The sequence below is a fragment of the Castor canadensis genome, chromosome 16, assembly GCF_047511655.1.
Source record: "Castor canadensis chromosome 16, mCasCan1.hap1v2, whole genome shotgun sequence".
In the NCBI taxonomy this organism is placed as follows: domain Eukaryota; kingdom Metazoa; phylum Chordata; class Mammalia; order Rodentia; family Castoridae; genus Castor; species Castor canadensis.
In genome coordinates this window covers 12,857,426-12,882,253 of record NC_133401.1, presented here as the reverse complement: position 1 = coordinate 12,882,253, position 24,828 = coordinate 12,857,426, and the positions used below count along the sequence as shown (strand labels likewise).

General features: G+C 39.8%; 1 protein-coding gene across 1 annotated transcript; it reads right to left on the bottom strand.

The window, feature by feature from the left end:
* Positions 1 to 7,849: 7,849 nt before the first annotated feature.
* On the bottom strand, positions 7,850 to 17,228 carry LOC109680162 (cytochrome P450 2G1). Its single transcript, XM_074058855.1, has 9 exons — positions 17,049 to 17,228; positions 16,337 to 16,499; positions 14,470 to 14,619; positions 12,793 to 12,953; positions 12,391 to 12,567; positions 11,131 to 11,272; positions 9,779 to 9,966; positions 9,527 to 9,668; positions 7,850 to 8,420 (listed from the first exon to the last, which is right to left on the bottom strand). Exons 1-9 carry the CDS (start codon positions 17,226 to 17,228, stop codon positions 8,239 to 8,241), a joined length of 1,485 nt encoding a protein of 494 aa, XP_073914956.1. The 3' UTR covers positions 7,850 to 8,238.
* Between the last annotated feature and the right edge of the window lie 7,600 nt (positions 17,229 to 24,828).

Below are 24,828 nucleotides of genomic sequence, written 5' to 3'. Positions count from 1 at the left end.
GAGATTCCCAGAATGAATCTCCCTGGGGATTGGCCGAATCCCCACTGCGGCCCAAATGGAACACTCAAGTTCCTCCAAATGAGGGTCTGGGATCCCTCCCAACGCCTAGGACTTGGGATCGCCCCTGCTTTCTCGCAGGCAGGTTCTGTCTCTTGAGAAAATGAAATCTCAGTGGGACCTCCAAATGTTAGGACCCGGAATCCTATTCCCCCGAGAGACAGAGAGCCAGGCGTGAATGCAATCAACAAAGCAGAGTTTATTGGGCTGGCTAGCCAGGGTTGAGCTCCCACACGGACACGCAGGACCGGTTAGGAAAACACGACCCTGAGCCTCCTTAGGGGAAATCTTATATAGACTGCGGTGGCGTGCATATTTTCGTTATCAACATTGGGCAAGCAGGCAGAGCACATCTTGCGCGTACTTCACATCTTGCATGTACCTCACATCTTGCACGTACCTCCTGCTCACATTCCTCACATTCTATATGTCCTAACCGCGCCCTGCCGCATTGCTTATCTTATCTACACAGGGTGTTTGGTACTGGTTTCTCCAACAAGGGGGTTGGGGCCTGCTGAGACCTCCTATTCCTTTCAATTGTAACTTCGTGTTTTTCAAACACTGTGTGTCTTTTCTTCCCCAGAGACTCCAGGCCTTTGTCCAGGACATTACCAGTAAGCAGATCAGCTCAGTTCTATTGCACCAACAGGCCAGCTACAGTTGCCTAAGGCAAGAAGACCTTGCTGATACTCCCTCTCCTTAAGAGTCCTTGACACCACCATTCAGCAGGAAGTGGATAGAGGAACATTGATGCCCTTTTCCCTTTTGAGATTATATTTATGTTAGGTGAATAAAAAGAAGTTAAATTAGGATTGAACCCCCCCACCCTTGCAGGCAACTTACTAACACCCCACCACCCACTGCAAGGACCACATCTAGTCTTAGGTAAATGACAAGCTGCCACCTTGCCAGGGGGTCTGGAGCTGAGCAACTTATCTACCTAATCACCACTTATCTCCTCTAGCTTGTCCTAGAGATCTTTGACTCCCCTCCAGACTGCTCTCCTATATCAACTCCAAGTATGTAGGTGGCTGTGGGCTCCAGTTTTATTGCTAGGGACCCCTCCACAGTGCTCCTTCCCAAATAATGAACCCTATGCTGACCTTTAAACCAATTTCTGCCCTTCCATGCCTCTTTCATTCTAATACTAACTCCACCAAGCCTCAGTGTGATTCTTAAGCTGGAGGCTGGGAGGCAAGACCAACTCCATGTATCTCTGTGGAGCTCAGCCTCTGGCCCTATATGCTCCACATGGCTAAGCAGCAACTCCAGAGACCTCACAGAATCACAAAACCAACACATGGTCCTGCCCAATGATAAATTCCAAACCACAGTACTACCCAGTCACAGAAGAGAACCTGCAACATTTCCTGATCAGATATGGTTGCAGAGTCCTATCAGCAGCTGGTAGAGTCCAGCTAGGGGTCTCACTACACCATGGAACACAGCCCACTGTATCATTTGACCTTAGAGCACAGGAATCAACCCAGTCCAATGAAAGAACCTAACACCAAAGCTGACCTATTCCAAATTCCAGGCTATACTAAATGGTAAAATTCTGTCTTACTGTAAGGAGCACTTAAACTGCTTTTGCTGAAAAGCACTGACTTCTTCTTGGGCCCACAAAGTAACTAAAAACAGGAGAAGCTTGGCATCCCTGTCTCCATTTTCTATCTATCTTTGCTCTAAGCCATTCTCTTTACAGTCATTTTGCAATCACCTTGGATTCCAAAAAGGACAGAACTGATAACATCTTTATGACAAGAAACCAGAGCCACCTGGAGCTACCACCATTTCAGTGAGGACAATTATCTTGAGCCAATGTAATCCTCTGAAACAGGAGCCAGATCATCCCTTCAGGTGATAATTTCTCATAACTGGACCAGACCACAAGACCACCTGCCTGACCCAGACTGCTCTGCCAGTCACAACCACACCTGTGACTGTTTAGCTATGCATATCTTTGTCCCCTGCCCCCCTAGTTCTTTTGCCTACTTACACCTATTGCTTATGTCTATACCATGAAGATGGCTAGTGATAAGCTGAGTACTTACTCTGCCTCTTCCCACAGCATGTCCTTAGCAGTGCAAGAAACCTCCTTTCTCTGCCTTCTTCATGCCTCTTTATTTGGAAGTTAGGGTTTGGTGACTGGACCTGGCATATGAAATCTCAGGAGTTTGGGTCTTGGGTCCAAAACTCCAGTCTCATTACTACTAAAGAATATCTGAAAAGACCAGAAGAGGTGGTCATGTTGTCAAATGTGCAGGGATCAGTGTAAAAATACAAGAATGGCTAACATCAGGGAATATGACACCAACAAAAGAAAATAATAAATCTCCAATAATGTACTTGGAAGAAATGGACATCCATGAAATAACTGACAAAGAATTCAGGATAATATTCTTAAAGATTTTTATGGAAACCAGACATGGTGGTGCATGCCTGTAATCCCAGCACTTAGAAGAATGAGGCAAAGGGATTGAAAGTTTGAGGTGAGGGCAGGCTACCTAGTGAGACTTTGTCTCAAAAGCAAATGAAGTTCAGGAAAATATAGATGGAAAATTAAATGAAAATTTGAAAACAATTCATGAACAAAATAAGAAGTTTGATAAAGATGTAATAAAATCCATTTTCTAATTGCTAGAAAGATAAAAAAAGAGAGATGGGGAGAAGAGGGATAAGAAAGAGTAATAGAGGGGGTGAGTATGATCAAAATGGTTTCTATCCATGTATGGAAACATCACAGTGAAACCCTTCACCTTGTACAATCAATATGTGCTAATCAAAATGTGGGGGAAGTTTGACAAAGAAATAAAAATTACAAAAAATAGAAGTCCTAAACATAAAGAATACAATAACTTAACTGAAAAGTTGATTAGAAGTTTTGAAAAGCAGTGTGGATCAAGCAGATAAAAGAAATAGTGGGCTAGAAGATAAGACATTCAATCAGAGGAGCAAAAAGAAAAAAATAATTCTCTGTGGGAATTATGGAATATCATAAAGCAAACTAACATTCGCATAATTGGAGTCTAAGAAGAAGAGTGAAAAAAGGTCTAGAAAGCATGTTTCAGGAAATAATGACTGAAATTTTAACAAATCTAGGGAAAGCATCAGTATCTAGATATGAGAAGCTTAGAGGTTGCCAAATTCAACCCAAAGAGACATTGATGAAGATATGTCATAATCAGAATGTCAAAAATCAAAGACAAAATAATACTGAAAGCGGATGGGAATAAGAAACTTATCACATTCAAGGGAACTTCAATATAGCTTTCAGTAGATTTCTCAGCAGAAACCCTGAGAGCTAGGAGAGAGGTGAAACATTCAATGTGCTAATGGAAAAAAAAAAAAACCAACTGCTAAAAGGGAATACTTGACAAAGCCATCCTTTAGAAATGAGGAAGAACATGTCCTTAGACAAACAAAAGTGATGGCTTGAAGGAATCACAAAAGGGTTGCTTAAAGCTAAAATAACAGACTATTAATTTGGGGTGGGGAGGATATACTGGAGTTTGAACTCAGGGCTTTGCACTTGCTAGGTATGTACTCTACCACTTGAGACATGTTTCTAGCTCTTTTAGCTCTGGTTATTTTGCAGATAGGGTCTCACTTTGTGCCCAGGCCAGCCTGGACCACAATCCTCTTATTTTATGCTTCCTGAAGTCTCTGAAATGACAGGTGTACACCACCACGCCCAGCTTTCTTTCATTGAGATGGGGAAGGAGGCAAGGGTCTCAAAAACTTTTTTGCCCAGGCTGCCCTGGAACTGTGATTATCCTGATCTCAGGCTTCCAACACCTGCACCCATCTAAGGTTGGTAATTAATAACAAAATAAATATAGAAGTAAAAAACTCAACAACATGAGTAACACATAATCATTCTAAGGATATTCAAATATTATGAGTGTTGTGTGAACCAATTTTATCCCTACTATGGGGGTTAAAAGACAAAACTGTTAAAAACAACTATAGCTGTAATAGATTGTTAAGGGATAATAAGTTAAAAATTATGAAATTTGACATCAAAATCCCAAAAGGTGGGAAGGGAGGGAGTGAAATGTAGAGTTTTGTTTACAATTAAAATTAGGTTGGTGTGGGGGAAGGGGAGAGAAATGACCCAAACATTGTATGCAAATATGAATTTTAAAAATAAATAAATAAAATTAGGTTGGTATCAACTTAAAATAGCCTATTATAAGGATAGGATATTTTTATGTAAGAATCATAGTAAAAACAAAGCAAAAAATGCAGTAGTTGTGCCGCTGGAAAAAATTGGTCCTGAAAATTACCAGATTCTTGTGTCCAGCAGGAGAAGAATTCAACCAAGACGCAAATATTCAGTGAAAGTAACAGTAATTAGGAAAGGAATACGCTTTCAACAGACTGAAAGTAGATTGTCTCTAGAGTGAGAACAATAGGGACAGAGGGGAGAGAAAGAGAGAGAGACATTTCCTGTTTCCCAAGCAGGAAATGGGAGCAAAAACTCAAAATGGGAGTCCCCAGTTCCTAGTTTTATACTGGAGATCTTGGGGAATACATATGGTAAAAAAAAAAAATCTCAGTCAGGGTGACTGAGATGGCTATTAAAACAGGGAGGGGTCATTTTGGCCCCTGGGGTGATTTCAAAGCATCCTGTGATAGCCCTTGGACACTGGCTACCTGATCCTAAATAGAGATTAGTGGAGTTGGGAAGTTAAATAAAAATGATTTTTTCCTATCTTTCTCTTGTGGCCACCACTTATGTCTAACTGCTACCTGTCAGTAGCTCAAATTGGAGAGATGACCAACTTTCAGTCTATTGAAAATGTTTTTCTGGGCTGGTGGAGTGGCTCAAGCAGTAAGATCACCTGCCTAGCAAGCATGAGGCCCTGAATTCAAAAAGAAAAGAAAAGAAAATGTACTCTCTTTCTGTACGATCATTTTCACTGTTTTTGCATCTTGCCTGAATTCTCCTCACAGAATGCAAGAACTAAGGTATATACCAGCACTAAACTTTCTGGTAACACTGGTCAAAAGTGTAGTAGGGTTGATCATTTCAGTACTGGGAAAGGCTTAAGAGAAGTTGATCAATCAATCTATCTGCCTATCATCTATCTATCTATATATCTGACATCACTTGAGGGAAGCAATCTGGTCAGGATAAACATGCCAGACATTGTTGCCTGGCATGATCTGTCCTGAGAAGTTTCTGCTGTTCCTTTCCTTGGGGACAGTTTTTTCTACTCCTCCTTGTAAACATGTAATCAATCATTCCTGTCTTTCCTGGATTCCAAGGTGAATGGCTCAGAACAAAGACAATAAAAAATAGAGGCAGCAATGCTAAGCTTTTCTCTTGCTTTTACTTAACTTATGGGCTCAAGTAAGGAGTCAATGCTTTTCAGAAAAAACAGTTTAAATACCAGTTACATTTAGTTCAAAACCTCATCAATGTGTCCTTTACTGTCCTCTTCTGTAGCAGCATTCTGGTCTTCTTCTGAACCCTCATTAGAGTTGCTTATAATGTTCTGCTTATGACATTCTAGACTTTCTAGCCAGCTAGACAATTTATCCAGCTTCCTAAGGGCAATACTTTAATTAGCCTCTGTTATCTGCTAATACATCAGCAGCCCACCCAAAAAGAAGGGAGAAATGATCAACTGTTCTAGGATCATTGATAATATTATCAATTTTCCAGTGTTTTTTTCATTTGCTTCTGTATTCTCTCTGTTACATGAATTTAGTTTTTATATTTGCTAGATTAAATGTACCTGCTATGGGATTTGCTTGATACAAGTAACTAATGTCCTGAACTATGAAATCTAGGTGGTCAGGAAATGTGTCTACTCTGGTCACTATTATGTCATCAGTCTTAACAAGATGAAAGACAGAGAACAGGACTGTGTGTTGAATAACTGGTTGCCTTAGAGCCCTGGAGATTTCTCCTTATGAGTGGAAATTTGGAGTCTTTTTTTGTTTATTTGTTTTTTGCAGTACTGGGGCTTGAACTCAGGGCTTACACTTTGAGCCACTCCACCAGCCCTTTAATGTGATGGATTTTTTTGAGATAGGGTCTCACAGATTATTTGCCTGGGCTGGCTTGAACTGTGATCCTCCTGATCTCTGCCTTCTGAGTAGGATTACAGGCTTGAGTCATTGGCACCTGGCAGTTTAGAGTGTTTTGAGATTTACTCCAGTGTGCTTTACCTAGAAAGAGATCAGTAATTCTCTTCCCTACTTCATGTGTTAGGTTAGGAAAACTTGAGGAAAGATTTAGAAAGCTTCAAATATTTGATCATCATTGTATTGTACACTTGCTGAGTGAATTTGTAGCTCTGAAATACTGTGTTTATTGAAGACATACCACAGCTTTAAAGATGTGGGTTTGAAAGCCAGGTAGCTGGGCTCTCACGAGAAAAAATGGTGGAAATGTCGTTGTCCCATTTTTTCATGGCAATAATGTTGAGTGCCCAGGGGATTGGTGAAGTTATCAGCAACCCCTACCAGGAGGCTCTTATGTTTTTGGCTACTGTTTCCCTATCTTAGCCTCATTTTTTTCCTATTCATATTCTTAGTCTGTTTTTCCAGAATTCTCATTCAATTTGTGAGCTGACCACCTTCCAGTAACTAGCAGAATTTCCTACTTAAAGTACCCAAAGTTTATGCTTTTTTATCTACCTTTCCCACTGGAATGTAAGCTCCATGAAGGTAGGAGTTTTGTGTGTTTGTTCACTGATGGATCCTAGGTCCCTGAAGAGTATGGATATTTGGTAAATATTGATTTAATAAATGAAATATGAGGGAAATTTTCATCAGCTGAATAAGTTGATGGAGTTTGGAAAAGAAAAAATAGAAACTGTGAATGACTGAACTACCTTTAAAATGAGACAAGTAGTTTATAGAATTAATTGGGAGTTGTGATAAGAAAAACTAAGAAAGCAACTTTAGAAGAAGAGATTATGGTGGGGAAAGGAAATCAACCAGCAAGATGTGTGACAATAGGGTCACACAAGTGGTGAACCAAACAGTAAGAAATCACTGACAGTGAGCAGGAAAAATTCATCATCAAGAAGTCAAAAAGCTCATTTTGTCACTGTGATCCACCAATCCCAACAAGGTCCCCAAGAGAGGAAAGGGGACATCTACTCAAGGTGAACTAGGGTCCTTTACTCCACCAAAAAAAAAAAAAAAAAAAAAAAAATTAAGGATGAGTCAGAGGTGAGATTTAAATGCCAGAAAACTACACACTCAAAAGATTGCATGTGGGTGTGAAAAAAAACACACTGTTCTATCTTTACTGAGACACATGTATGTTTCAGGTTTTAACTTTGAGATTTGGATCTATATTGGCTTTCTTTTACTTTTTTTTTTTTTTTTTACTGGCCCTCAGGCTTTTCAATTATTTACTTTGACTTTTATTCCTAGAGTCTAACCTGATGGTTCTGTCCTTATGCTGTGTGTCAAACTAAAGGGGCCATCATTATTTACTACTCCTCCACTGGCACTGTGGTATGTAAGGTCAGATGCCTTACCAGGAATTTACAGTTTTCGCTGGGGTTTCTTTGAGAGGTTAGAGTGTAGGAATGCAGAGTTGACAGTTCTCCATGGAGTCTCTCTGTGAAATAAGAGCTCTGTGTGCAGGAACCAACATAACATAACACAGAAAGGCTTATTTTTACATTTTACTTGTTTTTCCACTTTCTCTTTCTTGTCCTCTCCATTTTCTTATCTCAATTCCAAGTTGTTCTATATACTTTACCTAAGCGTCCTTACAATACACAATAAACTTGCTACCTTCAACAGTCTTGAGCTCTCTGATGGCTTTATTTGGGAGGGGATGAGGGTGAAAATAAATGGGAAAGGCTTATGAACTTCATTTTGGTCAATATCAGGGAAAAAAACCAAAAGGATAAATAAAGACAAGCATTTGGTGCAGACAGAAACCAAGGCAGAGGTGATTGGGTGTGCATAAACCTGCAAGTTTTTGCCAAAATCTTGAGACAGGGCATTGTTTTTCTACTGACTGTAGATGTAGAAAAACATCCTTCTGTAACCAGACAGCCCTCCCTGACCTGTGGTCCCAGTACAGTAATGACAGTGTCTTCTCTTGGGGTGATAATGAGCATTTGAGGAGATGAGGTTGATGGGTGTGCCTAAGTACAGCTTAGGTCTCCAGTGATTCTTTTCTGGCCCAGTAGGAGGCGCTCAGCGGGCCACCAGGCATAGATTATAAGTAGGGGGAATGTTGCCAAAGCCTGAGATCCTGGGAGTGACATCAATGTCAGCAGGTGGCACTAGTGAACGTAAGGAGAAATTCTGAAGGATGGAGGTGAAGTAGAGGAAGAGCTCCATGCGGGCCAGGGCCTCTCCCACGCAGATGCGCTTTCCTGTGGACACAGAAGAGGTGGAAGGGAATATGAGGGTGTTGGGAGCTCCTGACCTGACCACCACACTGAACCTCAGCAACGTCTCAGTTCATGACTGTGTGCACATGTTATCAAGACTCAGTGTGGGCTCCTCCTGCTAGTTCTCAGCTATGACCAGCCTCTTAGTGGGACTGAACAGGTGTCAGCTAGTTCTCTGATGGCTCAGATTCTACTGACTCCAAGATTGAATAGTTTTAAAGAATCCATGAATTTCAAAGCTCTGTTCATTTCAGTTCCTTGAAGGTTTTTCAAATACCTGAGGTGTCAGACACTGGTGAGAGAAAAACCTGAAAGCTCACATTCAAATGGTGATACTATTCATTGAGCACCCCTCTAACTGTGAAAAGATTCATCTGCATTTCACAGGTGAGAACAGAAGTAACTTATTCACCCTGAGAACAGAAGTAATTCAGCCTGACTCCACGATTCACATGGCTTCCATTTAAAATACCATAGGCAACCATGGGTTGCCAAATCAAGTCAGTGAAGTCAGTCTGTCCTGCTACTTGTATTTGTATGGCCTACAAACTATGAATGCTTTTCCTATTTTTAAATGACTGAAAAAATCAAAACAATATTTTTTGATACATGAAAATAAATTTCTATGTTCATGAATAAGATTTTTTGGGCTTTCACACATGACCTTTTAATGAAGTGTTATTGATGGCATCTTTCATAGTACAATGTCAGAGATGAGTAGTTCAGACTATGACTGACAAAACCTAAAATATTTTTATTTGGTTCTTAATAGAAGATTGTTTCAGTGCTATTACAACTACAACATTTTCTTCTTTTTCTTTTCTGAGACAGGGTTCTTGCTATAGTTGGCCTAGAACTCTCATCCTCTCTGGACCTCTTAAGTGCTGGGATTGCAGGTATGTACCACTATACATGGCTCTAATATTTTTTTCTAATCATAGGGTCAATGCTTCTACTATCACCTGTTCTGGGATTCTGGGATTTTTATGATTCTATGACATAGCCCTCAATTTCCCATTCTAACTTGGATTTCAGGAGATGACTTTAGTACTCACCTGGGGAATTGAATCTAGAGCATAGAAACCTACCAGAGGAAAAGGCCACGAAGGCATCATTTTTCTTGAAGCGTCCCTGTTCATCCAGGAAGTGTTGAGGATAAAAGTCATCTGGGTATCGGAAGTATTTGGGATCTCTGAGGACTGAGCCAAGCAGTGGATATATGTCTGTGCCCTGGGGAGAAGAAGACGAGATAATTAAGAGAAGTCAGTGTTGGACACTAGGGATACAGAACCAGGAAGAGAAAGGGGTGCAGGGGAAGGTGACAATGGGTGCTTTCCCACCTTGGGCAGAAAGTAGCCTCGGAAATGAGTGTCCCGGATGACATTGTGAGGGACACCCATGGGCACAATGTCTGTCAGTCTCTGAATCTCATGGATGACGGCATCTGTGTAGGGCATCTTGACCCGGTCATCTACACTTGGCATCCGGTGTGGGCCAATCACCTGATTGATCTCTTCATGGATCTTGGCTGGAGTTCAGGAAACATAGCAGGAAAGGAGATGAATGGGAAAGGGCAGGAGGAATTTCTGTTAGAGAAGCCAGGGCAGGCCATGTCCTGAACTTTACCAATGTCATTGAGTTAAGGATCTTGATATTATTACTACCTCCAGCAAAAATTGAACTCAGAGGGTTGAAGGCCATGTGTGTTTTAATTGCTTCTTTTTACTTAACAACAGACATATCAAAAAATATTCATCAGACATTGGGAAGCACATACCCTTGAATTCCAGCTCAGATGTTTGGTATTTACATGAAAACACCAAGGAGCCTTGGAAAGTTGATGAGCAGGACACTATCTTGCTTCCATGTGGGCTTTCATGCACAGATCTTTGATCTGTGTACATGAAAAAAGGCCTTTGGCTTGTTTTAAACTGTATTAGTGGAGAGAGTAGCCAAACTGGAGATTTTCCTTAAGCAAGAAACAAATTCCCCATGACTGGATTTACCCAATCAGATCAGATGATATTTTACTGGGCATGGATTCTATTTGATTTTGACAAGGCAGGTGGTAAATTATGGTCTCAAAGATACCCACATCCTAATCCCTAAAGCCTGTGCATGTTGTGTATATGAAGATAACAAAAAAGACAAAAGCAGACTTTAGAGGTGTCATTAAATTAAGGATTTTGAGCTAAAGAGATTATCCTGGATTATCTAGATTGGTCCTAATATAATCACGTGCATCTGAATAATAAAGAGGCAAGAGGATCAGAGTTTGAACAAGAGATGCGACAACAGAAGTAAGAGGGATTTGAACATGCTAGACTGCTGACTTTGAAGATGCTGGGGAAGTCATAAATCCAGGAATGCAGCTCTAAAACCTGAAAAAAGCCAGGAATCACATTCTACCTTAGTTTTAGCCTAGTGAAAGCTACCTGAATTCTAGGAGTTTAAGACAATAAATATATGTTGCTTTAAACTACTAATTTTCAGCAGGCATGGGAGACAAATGTAAGCACCAAGTCAAAGATTAAATTAATGACCTTCCAAGGCAAAGATTTCAAGATTCCACATCTTATGATTATGAAGGACAAGCAGTCTAAGACTGTGGGAGTCTATGTTTTAAAGAGTATGCCTCCCTTTCAGTTAGGAATGGGGGTACCACATGAGCAGTTTTAGAGTGGATACTCACCTTCTACCTCAGGATGCTTCATTAACAGCAAGAATCCATAGCGTAGCGTAGAGCTCACCGTTTCCGTCCCAGCAAAGAAGAGATTGAGAGCGGTGAGGACCAAGTTCTTGAAGTTGAATTCTGTTTGTGGATTGTCTTTATCCTGAAAGTGAATAAATAGTATCAACTTCTTATATCAAGATTTGCTTATTTTCTCCCTGTGCACAAGGTAGACATTTTTGGAAAATAGAAAAGATGGGTAAACCAAATCTGGAATAAGAAACAACCTGAGGCAGGAATGTGTCTGGTGTGTTAGAGGAACAGCAAGGCAGAGGCCGATGTGAATTGAGTGTAGGGAACAAAGAAGAGAATAGGAGAAGAAAGAGGAGTGTCTTGTAAGATTTGAACACTTAGGACATCAGTGTATATAATTTTTAGTCACCACTTAAAATTATCTGGTTCTAATTTATAAGGATAAAAACCTTTGAATTTCTATAATTCTAAGAATCAGCAATACAATGTCACATTTAGAAATGTCACATTTCTAAATTTCTACATCTCTAAGACATTAAACTTGTGACTTTAAACTCAAGTCTAAAGACTAAGCTTCTCAGTTTCTCAAATCTAAGGCTCAAAAGGCCCATTCTCCTTTTCTACAGTTGTAAGTATATGGCTTTTGTAATTATAAAGTTATAAGATTTTAAGTTACTTTATAGTAAAATTTGCAGATTCACAATTTATTTTAGAGAAAATGTGTATATAAATATACAGAGTATTATATATATATATATATATATAAAGAAAGACAAAATTCTGTCATTTGGCAGCAAAATGAAAGAACTGGATGACATGATGTTAAGTGAAATAAGCCAGACACAGAAAGACAAGCACCATATTCTCTCTGATATGTGGAAGCCAAAAAACCAAAAGCCAATCTGAATGTAGAATAGTGATTAGTAGAAATTGGGAAGATGGAGGTGGAAAAAGGGAGATTGGGTTTGATCAGTGCATGCTATTTGCATATATGTAAGTATCACACTGGACCCCATTAATATGTAGAATTGATACATGTTAATGAAAATGAATTAGATTTCATTAATTTTAAATATGATTATTATTTTTAAGGTATAAGGGGTTTATTTTTCTACAGTTCCTATATCTCACCTATAAATAAAAGTAAGCCATGTGAAATAATACTTCCTCTTTTGCCCAACTCTTGTGGATGGTTTGCAGGCACTAGGGCTTGAGAAGATAAAAGACTGGGTGAAGGGGAGCAGGTACCTGGTGCATCTTGATGAGGAAGCAGTCAATGAAGTCCCTAGGGTTTTGGGGGTCCAGGGATGCTTCATTGACCTTGACCCTGGATGCTATGAAGTCCTTAAGATCCTCTATCAAGTAGTACAGGTGATTATGTCTTCCTGGCAAATACTGCATGACTCCAGAGTACATATCATATAGCTGCGGGAAATAGGTGAAGGAGATTTGTCAGCACTGGGTACTGGAGACTAGGTAGGCTGAGTTCAAAGTCAAAGGCTGGGGTTAAGAATTGGTGTGGCCCTTACTTCTTGGAAACTTGGGCATATAATTCTGCCTCCCAGAATTAGTGGAAGAATTAAGGGAGGCATAGGCAAGTAGTTAGTTAACTGGGATTGGGGAATGGGCATAGAAGAGACTTGTGGGCACCTGTGCCCAGGGGACGCTCATCTCAATGAAACTCTCATTGATCATCTGCAGAAGACTCAGGAACTGCTTGTCCTCATAGTCAAAGCGGCTTCCGAAGACAACAGAACTGATGACGTTGGACACAGTGCGGCTCAAGAAGAAGGTGGGATCGATGGGGGCACCTGTGTTGCAAACAGTAGAGATATGGGATGTGGAATCACTCAGTGGTGGGTTTGAGTCCTGAATGTTCTGCTCAATAGCAGAACAATACTTCAATTTTGTATTTGAGTTTAGATTTCCCAATCTGCAAGTTGGTTGAGGCACCATCTCATTGGTTCGTGATCCATGTAAAAATGTTTAACACAGTGCTTGATGTGTAGTAAGCACTCAAGGAATTTTGGTGGCAGGGCATGGTGGCACACAGCTGTAATCCCTACATTTGGGACACTAAGGCAGGATGTTCACTAGTCCAAGGTCAACCTGGGCTATATAGGGAGACCCTGTCTCAAAAGTAAAAAAAAAAAAAAAAGGAAAGAAAAGAAAATAGAAAGAAAGAAACTTGGAGTAACTTGAACATTTTTTGTTATTGGTGCTTAAATGTATTTGTGGCAGAGTGTCACAGATTTGAAGGGGAAGTGATGGTAAGAGACACATTTAAAAAAGAAGAAACCTAGTATTCTGTCTAGGTCCACAATGATTCCATTTGGGCTATTTAGAAAATTGTTCCCTAGATCTTAGCTGTACCATCTGTAAAATGGGAGGCTGGTTAGGTAAGCAGACTTGGGAACAATTTCTCCAGAGCTGTGCAGACAAATGTACAATTTTACTAACTTCTGGGGGTACATGGCAATCAAAGCCTTTATGTAGAACCTGTAAATCATCCAGAGTCCAGAGGAGGAGCTTCTGGTTCAAAGAAATGTATCTCTATTTATATCTGTTATCTATGTATTTCCCAGCTCCTGTGTCTTTTCTTTCTAGACTCTCTTGGTTCCAGATCTTATTTTGGGGTGACAACTGCACTCCTTTAAAAATAGAATGAAATAGACTGGCTGTGGTGGTGCACGCCTGTAATCCTAGCATACAGGAGGCTGAGGATGGAGTATCACAAGTTTGAGAACAGCCTGAGGTACAAAGTGACACCTTGTCTCAAAAAACATACATATATACATACATACACATATATATAATATAACATTGTGCTGTGTCATATATTTATTATATTATATAGATACATATATAATGAAATAAGAAAAGAGTTTCAAGTTTGCAAGATGAAAAAGTTCTAAAGATTACATAGCAGTGTAAATATACTTAACATTACTGACCTGTACACTTAATAATGGTGAAGCAAATAAATTTTGTTATTTTCTTTGCCATGATAAAAATGTATAAACATAATAAAATTTGATTCTGTCTCCAGAAAAGGATACAAACTCACACAGCACCAAAGTCTACATGCAGTATGATGAACTCACAGTCTCTGAGATCCACTGATGAAGGTTCTGGACAAGAGATCTATCTCTAAGGGTCTTCCATGTTAATTTTAACATGGAAACTGGCTGGAAATCTCAATGAATCTTTAATATTTCCCATCCTCTCCCATTTCAGGGCTTTCTGCCACCAAAGCCCATCTTATAACTCAGCTTTCCATAAACCCTCGGTCATCTAATAACCCTCTCCCCCATGTGGCCTTCATACCCTTGGTCTTCCGGAATTCCTCCAGTAGGTAGCCAGCCTCTTCCTGGATCCGCTCCTCAATGCTCCGCTTTCCCATTCCAAAGTTTCGAAGGATAGTCAGGGAAAAACGCCGGAGAGTCTTCCATCGTTCTCCATTGGACAGAGCTAAACCTACCAAGATCTCAGTGTTAGGCTCCTGCCTCCCCACCCTTCCTGTGCTCAACTCTGTGGTAGACAAGGATGGGGGAATATTGCAAAAGTTCTTAACTCTGCTCTCAAGGAAGCCCCTCCCAACCTTCAGAATCAATAAGGAAGCTAAAATTCTCCATCTGAAGGACCCTCAAAAGCATCTGTACTGAGGTGAATGGAAGGGAAATTCAGGTAGGAATGAAAAGGGGACATCAAGGATAGTTTCTTATGGGACACAGAGCTGGAACTGGATAAATTATTTGGTTAATGCCTAGGAAGGTAGAGGAGGTATGAATAGAATGCCATATGTTACTCTCATGTGTACGTATTAGTTCTGTTTTTCTATCTGACATTGGATTCTCTAGATGTGCATTTATTGTGTACACAGAAGCTCACATCTGTATATCAATATAGATTGCACAGAAGGACTTAAGGTGTAGTATGAGTCATTTATAAATTATCAGATTATGGATTGATGAATTGTTAGGAAATTTAATGAAATTATTTTGGTGGGTCGATAAAGGAAGGAAGAATTTATAACTGGAATGGTGGATGTATGGGTGGATGGATAGATTAATAGATGTAAAGCCATGCACGGTGGCTCATGCCTATTATCCTGGCTACTCAAGAAGCAGATATCAGGAGGATCACGGTTCAAGACCAGCCCAGGCAAAAAGTTTTCAAAACCCCATCTCAACCAATGTCTGGGTGCAGTGGTATGTGCCTGTCATCCTAGCTACATGGGGAAGCACAAATAGGGTCATGTCCAGGTTGGCCTGGGCATAAAATGAGACCCTATCTCAAACATAACCAACACTGGTAGACTGGCTCAAGTGGTAGAGCACCTGGTTGGCAAGCACGAAGCCCCGAGTTCAAATCCTAGTAAAGCCAAATAATTTAATAATAATAATAAGCAACACAAAAGGCCTGGTGGTGTGACTAAAGTGGTAGACTACCTGCCTAACAAGTCTGAGGCTCTGAGTTCAACTCCTTGCCAAGAAAAGAAAGATTAATAGATATATGATTGATGAAAAGGTTAGTAAATGGATAGATTGAGTGATGAATTAATGCATGAATGGAAAATTAATTGATAGATATTTAAACAACAGGATGGAAAAATGTTTGTACAGAAAGAATAATTAATGAGTGTAGTTTTGATGGATTTATGGAGCAATGGGTAAAAGGAAGAAAAAGTTTAGGTTCAGAGAGAGAGATGATAGATGATAGATAGACAGATAGATAGATATACAGATAGATAGATGAAAAAAATGAGGTTAGCCTGGTTGGAATTGAAGGATGCAGACAGGTGGATATGTAGATAACACTAGAAAAGAATCATCCTAAGTGGAGGAAGCAGAGACCTGTGTGTTATATATGTGTGTGTAGGAAGATAAGAAAGTTTGGATATGAATGCTTTTATGGGCACACAAAGAGTACCACATTAATTTACTAAGTTAGCAAAATAATGAATGGCACAGCAAGTACTTTAGAGTCAGATGTGGAGTTCAAAACAAAGTGGTTCTACCCACTACTGTGACATTACCTAGTCTTTCTTGCCTTTTGCTTTCCCATTTGCAAAATTAGCATGATATTGATACCTTTCTCAAAAGAGTCAATGCAATAATTCCTGTGTAGTACTGATAAAAGAGCATGGAGCATACTGATAGTATTATAATCATTTTTTATTGTTGTTACCTACCATAACCTTGGAAGTTCCTCTCTATTGTGGCCATTTCTCCCCGGCCACTGAAGTCATCTGCTTGGTCTATCAGAGCCTCCTTCACCGCCTCATGTCCACATAAAATAACTACTGGTCGGGGACCCAAGTACACGGTGAACACAGGGCCGTATTTCTCCTGGAGCTGGGCGTGAAGGAAGACAGAAGAAAGGGTGGAGTGGAGCATGACATGTAGACCAGTCAGGAAGTTTAGAAGGCGGAGATTTCAGGGGGCTACAAATTTGGGAACGACACACAACAGTAAGTCCTATGTTTGGAAGAACTATTGGAAAAAAGGCATAGAAATTGACTTCTGTGACTGGAAAAGAACCACTCCCTATCCTGAAAGTCTTAATTTCATCTGTGATGGGCCTATATTAGATGAACTTTGGAATTCATGCTTTTCACTCTGAAATGCTAAATTTCTAGAATCTTAAGATTTCATAAAATTGAATCTTAAAGTTCTAAGACAACCTGAGGACAAGAGTCTTTTTGTTTAAGGATATGAGATTCCAAAGGCCTGAGATTACCATGTACCATAAATTTATATTTCCAAGATTCCGGAATTTCAGAATTCTAAGGTTCGCAAAAACTGTTTCCAAAAGTCTATGTTTTAGAAGTCACAAGGTTCTCCATGTATCTGGCTATAGGATTAGTTGTTTCCAGCCCTACTAGAGGAGGTACACAGACTCACCTTCATGAAAGACTGGAAAATGGCATCAGTGCGAATTTGCAGTAGGTTCCCCAGGAAAGGTATTGGTGTGGGACCTGGGGGTAGCTTTCCCCCCTTGTTGATTCGTTTCCAGGCAAGGAGGATGAAGAGACAAGACAAGCAGAGTGCCAGAAAGATGGTGAAGGCCCCTCCCAGCTCCATGGTGTCAGGTTGAGGGATTGTGTCCTGGGCTCCAGAGCCTGCCTAAATAGTGTTTGAATGATCAGTTTATACTGAAATATGACTACCCTGAGATTCAAGTTTTCCGGGTATGATTCCATCAGGAAAGAGATTGCTTGGGGTGTTGGTTATATAACCTATAATCTTCCAAATGAGTACAGGTGTATTAAATTCACACAGGGAAATTTATAGGGGTCAGCCCCCTTATTTCATATTTTAAGTCCCTAAATTCTTTTTACTCAATTCAACCCCTGGTTCAACATTCCTTGTGGGGTCTGGGTTATTAAGTTTAGAATTCAATTCAGAAACTCTAGGTTCAAGTTTCAGTTCAATCTTTTCTTTGTTGGGGAGCCATCTTTCTTTCCTCTCTGTCACCTGGGATGCCTAGGCTATTTTGAAAGTCTTTGTCAACAACAGAAATGACTCCTTCATTCATTCTTTAGTTAGGAGTGAACCTAGTAAACTTTTTAAAAAAGAAAGGTGAAAGTTTAAAGTAGCAAGAGAAGCAAACTAATTGAAAAGGTTTTGAACAAGTTTTTTTTTTACTTATTAAATAATAATGATAGATTATTTCTATTGGTTTATTAGAAGTTTTCTGGGATGTGTGTGTGTTCAACATCTAAGATGTAGAGACCACTTCTGAGCCCATCTCTAGAGAGGAACATTGCTTTTAGAAACATTACCCAGTGATTAATAGTCTAAAAAAAAGATTCTCAACCCTTTCTATACCAAATATTTTCAAATCTTCTTGACTGTTCTGAGACAAAATTCCTGGGTATTATATCTCACATATATTAAATATTATATATATAATGCATATGATATAACTTATATAAGTTTTACATACTAAGTTTTATATATTAAAATATATAAATGTATATACATAATGTAGACAATTTGTAAACTGAATAATATATATTACATATCATATATCATGTTATATAGATAATATATATCTTAAATGTATAAGCAACAAATATAATTAAGATATATTAATGTATAATTATATAATATATAACATATAACTATGTAAATATATATTTATATATTATATATAATATATGTATATTATATATATAAAATGAAACAAAATCCAATGTTCTTCTCATATGTTTGGATTCTCAGACTTAGAACTTGACTTGCTTAGGTGACCTGCAGGTTTTGAGAATAGGGTTTGGGTAGCTGAGCAGAGGTATTCCTGTGTCTAGAAATGGTGAGAGCTCTGGGAAGGTGTTGGCGAGGATGCGGGGAAAAAGGAACCCTCTTACACTGTTGATGGGAATGTAGACTAGTACAACCACTCTGGAAAAAAATTTGGAGGCTACTTAAAAAGCTGGACATCGATCTACCATTTGATCAGCAATACCTCTCTTGGGGATATACTCAAAAGACTGTTACTCCAGAGGCACCTGCACATCCATGTTTATTGCGGCACTATTCACAATAGCCAAGTTATGGAAACAGCCAAGATGCCCCACCACTGACGAATGGATTAAGAAAATGTGGTATCTATACACAATGGAATTTTATGCAGCCACGAAGAAGAACGAAATGTTATCATTCGCTGGTAAATGGATGGAATTGGAGAACATCATTCTGAGTGAGGTTAGCCTGGCTCAAAAAACCAAAAATTGTATGTTCTCCCTCATATGTGGACATTAGATCAAGGGCAAACACAACAAGGGGATTGGACTCTGAGCACATGATAAAAGCGAGAGCACACAAGGGAGGGGTGAGGATAGGTAAGACACCTAAAAAACAAGCTAGCATTTGTTGCCCTTAACGCAGAGAAACTAAAGCACATACCTTAAAGCAACTGAGGCCAATAGGAAAAGGGGAACAGGTACTAGAGAAAAGGTTAGATCAAAAAGAATTAACCTAGAAGGTAACACCCATGCACAGGAAATCAATGTGAGTCAATGCCCTGTATAGCTATCCTTATCTCAACCAGCAAAACCCCTTGTTCCTTCCTATTATTGCCTATACTCTCTCTACAACAAAATTAGAAATAAGGGCAAAATAGTTTCTGCTGGGTATTGAGGGGGGGAGAGGGAGGGGGTGGAGGGGGTGGTAAGGGAGGGGGTGGGGGGAGGGGGGAGAAATGACCCAAGTCTTGTATGCACATATGAATAATAAAAAAAAAATGAAAAAAAATTTGCTAAAAGAGTAGATCTATGTTAAGTGATCATATCTATAATAATAATAATAAAACAATGAATGGAATGGGAAGAAAGTTTGGGAAATGACGGACATGTTCATGGCCTTGATAGTTGTGACGGTTTCATGGGTATATACTTATTCCTAAACTCATAAGATGTATACATTAAATATGTATGGTATTTTATGCCAACATTATATCAATATATTATTATGTCAGGCACATTTCAATATATTTCAATAAAGTGTTTTTGTGTGTGTGTGTGTGTGTGTGTGTGGTACTGGGGCTTGAACTCAGGGCCTTCACCTTCAGCCACTCCACCAGCCCTTTTGTGTGTGTTTTTTTTTTGAGATAGGGTTGAGAACTATTTGCCCAGGCTGGCTTCAAACTGCGATCCTTATCGCTGCCTCCTGAGTAGCTAGTATTATAGGTATGAGCCATCAGTTATTTTTAAAAGCTATATACCCAAGAGCTAACCTGAAAGTTCTCAATGACCAAAGATGGAAAAATTTGAGCCCTATGTTAAATATAGTACTGGATTTTAACTCAAAGAATAAAATAAATACATGTGGGTACACACTAGTGCAAATAGATGATTAAGTAAATTAACAAATAAGCAAGAAAAAAACATCTTTCCTACAGAAGAATTCCATTTAATGTAGGTAGATTCTTGCCCTCTAGAGAGTGGAGTTTAATCTCCCTTCTCCTCCCCTCAGAGTGAGCTAGACTTAATTACTTATTTCCAAGGAGTAGAGAATAAACAGTAACTAGCAAACATTACCTCACCCAAGTGATGAGGGCTAGCTTCCTATGATATCACGTGAGTAAAACGTACTGTGATATGATGTGATGAGAAAGGCACTTCACATCTCTGGCACTTTTTCAAACAAACAAACAAACAAACAAAAAACCGCGCACCAAGTGTATCCACGGAAAACATCAGACAAACTCAAATTGGCGGCATTCTGAAGAGTACCTGACTAGGGCCCCTCCAGACTGTCAAGGCCATGAGAAATGATAAAGGCTGAAAAACTATCACAGATCAAAGGAGATTGTAGATATGACAATAAATATATGGATGGGGCTCTGAAACAGAAAGGGGACACTGCCAGGCGCTGGTGGCTCACTCTTATAATCCTGGCTACTCAGGAGACAGAGATCAGGAGGATCGCAGTTTGAAGACAGCCAGGGCAAATAGTTCACAAGACCTATCTTGAAAATATCCAACACAAACAGGACTGGTGAAGTTGCTCTAGTGCTTGAGCACTTGCCTAGCAAGCGTGAAGCCCTAAGTTCAAACTCCAGTACTGCCAAAAAGAAAGAAAGGGGTCATCAATGGAAAAGGAACTTGTAAATTCAAAGTCCACAGTGTTGTTAATTTTTTTAAACAGATTTTTGAAGTTACAAAAAAGTCCTTACTAGTTCAGTCTTTAGTGATTCATTTTTGTTCTGAGATTGAAATCATCTGATCTTACTTGAGTCTTAGTCCTCTGGTGTGATCTAAAAATTGTTTAACCAGGTAATTTTACTCCAGGGTTATCATTTTATTTTTATTTATTTATTGGCTGTATTGGAATTTGAATTCAGGGCCCTGTGCTTGGTAGGTGGGTGCACTGCCACTTGGCCTATGCCCCCAGCTCCTTTTACTTTTTAGATAGTGGCTTTTCTTTTGCCCAGGGTGGGCCTTGGACCACGATCCTCCTATCTGTACTTCCTGTATAGCCAGGATAACAAGGATGCACCACCATGCTCAGCTTGTTTGTTGAAATGGGGTCTCACTAACTTTTTGCTTGGGCTGGTCTCATCATGATCCTCTCAACCTCCACTTCCTGAATATCTGGGATTACAGGTATGAGCTATTATACCAGACCCAGGGGTTATAATTTTTAGCTGGCAGTCCAAAATCCCTTGTTTCAATTCTGAAATTAAAAAAAACAAAACCAAAGTGAATCGACAACACTGAAAGTTTGTGATTTTTTTTTTCATAATTCTTTGGGTGTTCAAAATCTGACCTGAGGTGGGGCAATGGCCCCAGTCCCAGCTCTGTCATCCCATGGAAAGGTTAGTTTTTAGCTGCGTGGCTACCAGTACTGAAAACCTTCACACCTCCTGTTGGGATTATTTTCTTTTAAAAATGAAGGAACATTCTCCCATTTTTTGGGCCATTCTTTTGTCAACTTTACAAAACCGTATGTAACTTTATATTTTTAAAAGATAGTTTTGTAAATATTTAATATTGTCCTAATTTGATTTTGAATTGTAAACTTCAAGAATTCCATCTTTGGAGTCTTATTGTACTGTAATAAAAAGGAAGGATTGTACATTTTAGAATTTTTTTATGAGTATGTTTAATGTACTGAAAATATTTTTTTTTAAAAAAGTTGTCTGAACATTGTCACTTCAACTTTGTATTGAAGCACCTGGTCAGCCTTTTCCATGAGCCTCTGGTGAGGCAGGCTAAGACAGATAAAGTTTGGGACTCTTGAAATATGTATGATTTAAGGCTGTATTTCAGATTGAACATTCTTTTCTTTCTTTGAGCCTTCTTTTCAATTGTAAGTGAGTGTAAGTTATTTACACCCTGACATGGGAACTACTCAAACCTCCTCCAGTTCCTCCCAGGGACCACCCAGGCCCCTCACTGATTATTGGTGGTTGGAAATCACCAGATCCTTCCCTTCCCATAGGTTAGTGTAGGTTTTTAAAGTACCTGAAATAGAGAAAGATGTGCTCTCTGCTTCTGGCTTCCATCTGGCCCCACCATGGCGTTTTGAAACTCCTTCCCTACACCCACATGTCCTGTCTGGATTCTTCCATGTGGGACACAAAGAATTGGGGATATTTTGATCAGAGGATGCATGAGCCTACAACACTAGTACTGTTCTTCCTTGTTGAAAATAAATTCTAACTGTAGCTTATAGAACAATTTTCAGGTAAGTATTTTTATAATGTAAAGAACATATCTTTATAGGATATGCTTTTAAATGATGATAGTTCATTTATTACTGATAACTTTTAAAGTGACAGGTTTGATGAGGGTTTCGAAGAATAATGGAACTCATAATGCAATCTGGTTATTTTTGCAAAGCAAAAATAACAAAGACCTTTCCTAAAAAGTTTTACACAAAATACCACTACAGAGATTGTGGAAGTTGGTTTTTAAAAGTCAGGAAAGGTTATAGCTGACTTAGTAAAATGGATAGACATAAGTTTTTAAACAAAACTATTTTAAGATATAAACTATGATAATCCAGAGACATAATTTTTTATATCAAGAATATCAAAGAGATTCAGTAAATCTGGAGCAAGGCCAAGTTCCATGAATCCACTCAAAACACATTTCCAATTGAGAACCAGTGGTCTAGAAAATGCTAATTCTGACTGAAAGGAAAGACTGTGGCCAACCAAATGTTTCATATACTAACAGAAATTATGACTGGAACTCTGTTGACAATCAGCTGGCTGGGGTCTTTTTGCTCTACGCAGATAGGAACTGTGAGTAGGTGAGAAGTTCTTCCAGTGATAGTAATCCTGGGCCTTTGGCGGTTTTTGTAATCCTTGACTTCTGGCAGCAGTGAGTGGTAGAAACAGGCAGCAGTAAGCAGTAACAAGTTCCCTCCTGTTACAGCTCTTGTGTGGGCCTTGAGTGCTGGAACCCTTGGCCCTGTAACAATTAGTGTTGCAACTCTTGGGCACTGGGTGTCAGAATCCTCGGTCCTTGGCAATGGTGGCCACTGCTAAAACTCTTAGGCCTCAAATGTCAAGATCTCAACCCTCCACAGCAACAAGTATTATGACTCTTAGGCATTAGAAGTTTGTATCCTCAGTCCTTGGCAGCAGTGGTGAATCTCACAGGCATTAGGCATCTTGGATATCAGCATCTTGGAACGGTGGGATTGTCAGCCCTTGCTGTTGGTTGACAGTGACAATGTTACAGTTCTCTGAAACTTCCACTGACCAGGGCCCACAGTCTCTCTTCTCTCTGTTTCCTGACAGCCTTCTGACTTTCTTCAGCCTCAGCTCTCTGTACTCTTTCCATTCTCATTGTCTTTATCACTCCTGCTCCTTCTTACTTTTACCCTCTCCACAGTCACACAGCCACTACTATTAACTTCTACTATTGCCAAAGTGGTGCCTTCCTCTACTACCACAGCTGACTCTGCTGCTGCTTTTGCTGTAACTCCTGCCACAAGTGATACCACTACCACCAAAGAGATGGCTACCTCAACCACCAGCACCAGTTTCTGCTGCTGTTGCTGTCACTGCCACTACTGTGGCTGCTGCCATAGCCTCTGCCAGAGTGATAGCTGCTTCTGCCACCACCATCACTCTGTCATTGCCTCTTCTCCCTTCTTCAGGTTACCAGCTCAGCTCACTCTACTAATAATGAAAGTGAGAAGTGGGAAAGAAAAGGCCACTTTAGTGAAGCCTTTATTGGGCCTCATGTTGCAATACCAAGGGGCAGCACAGGAGGATGTTTGCTGGCTGACTCATAAAATAAGCTAAATACCTGCTTATATAGCCAGAAAGGGGGTATAGCAAGGGTGTCTGCACCAATCATGGCATCCCTTCATGCAAATGAAGTACTGTGTTTATACCAATCATGTCACAGTCCCTCATGTCCCTTATGTAAATGAAAGACTATGCTTATACTAATCACTGGTTTTCTGTTGGGCCACCAAAGGAAGTGTTTCCCTTTCAGCTTGGGTGGAAATGGCTGCAGTGTCATTTGAAGTTTGCCAATGCATCACTTCTCAGCCTTTTGGCTAAGATCAAATGTAGAGTTTGCCAATGGTCATGATGGCAAAAACTCTGGCATAAGCTGTTTGCAGGGACAATACCTTCAAGAGGAACTCTGGCAGCAAGTTGTGGTTGTCTTGTACCTTCTTTAAGGTGTCTGTGGAGTGTTCAAAGCAGCTAGTGCTTGCATGAGGGTAGTCCAGCTGGCTGCATGGCTGATAGTCCTTCACTCAGCGCAGCCAACACCCCAGGGAAGGGTCTAACAGCTATGAATTAGGGCATCAAAATGTTTTACCATATTTAAAGGAAAAATAAACATTAAAAGGGAGCTGGCAGAGTGGCTCAAGTGGTAGAATGCTTGCCTAGCAAGCATGAGGCCCTGAGTTCAAACTCCAGTGCTGCCAAAAAGAAAAAGAAAAACAAACAAACAAAAAACCCAAGAAAATGAAACCTTAAAGGGGGTGCTTAATATAGTGACTTAACAGTACTTAACAGTGCTTGAACAATGCTTAGCTCCTGCCTCAGTACCCCAGGAAGACATAGGTCCCTAGCATCTATCTCAACTCTACACTCTTGTTGCCTAAAATCAGGCAACACACTACCAGGTCAGAGTTATTTGGTAAGACCATCAATCAGAGCTCTTCTGAGAGCAAAACATATCATAGACAGAAAGAACATTGACAA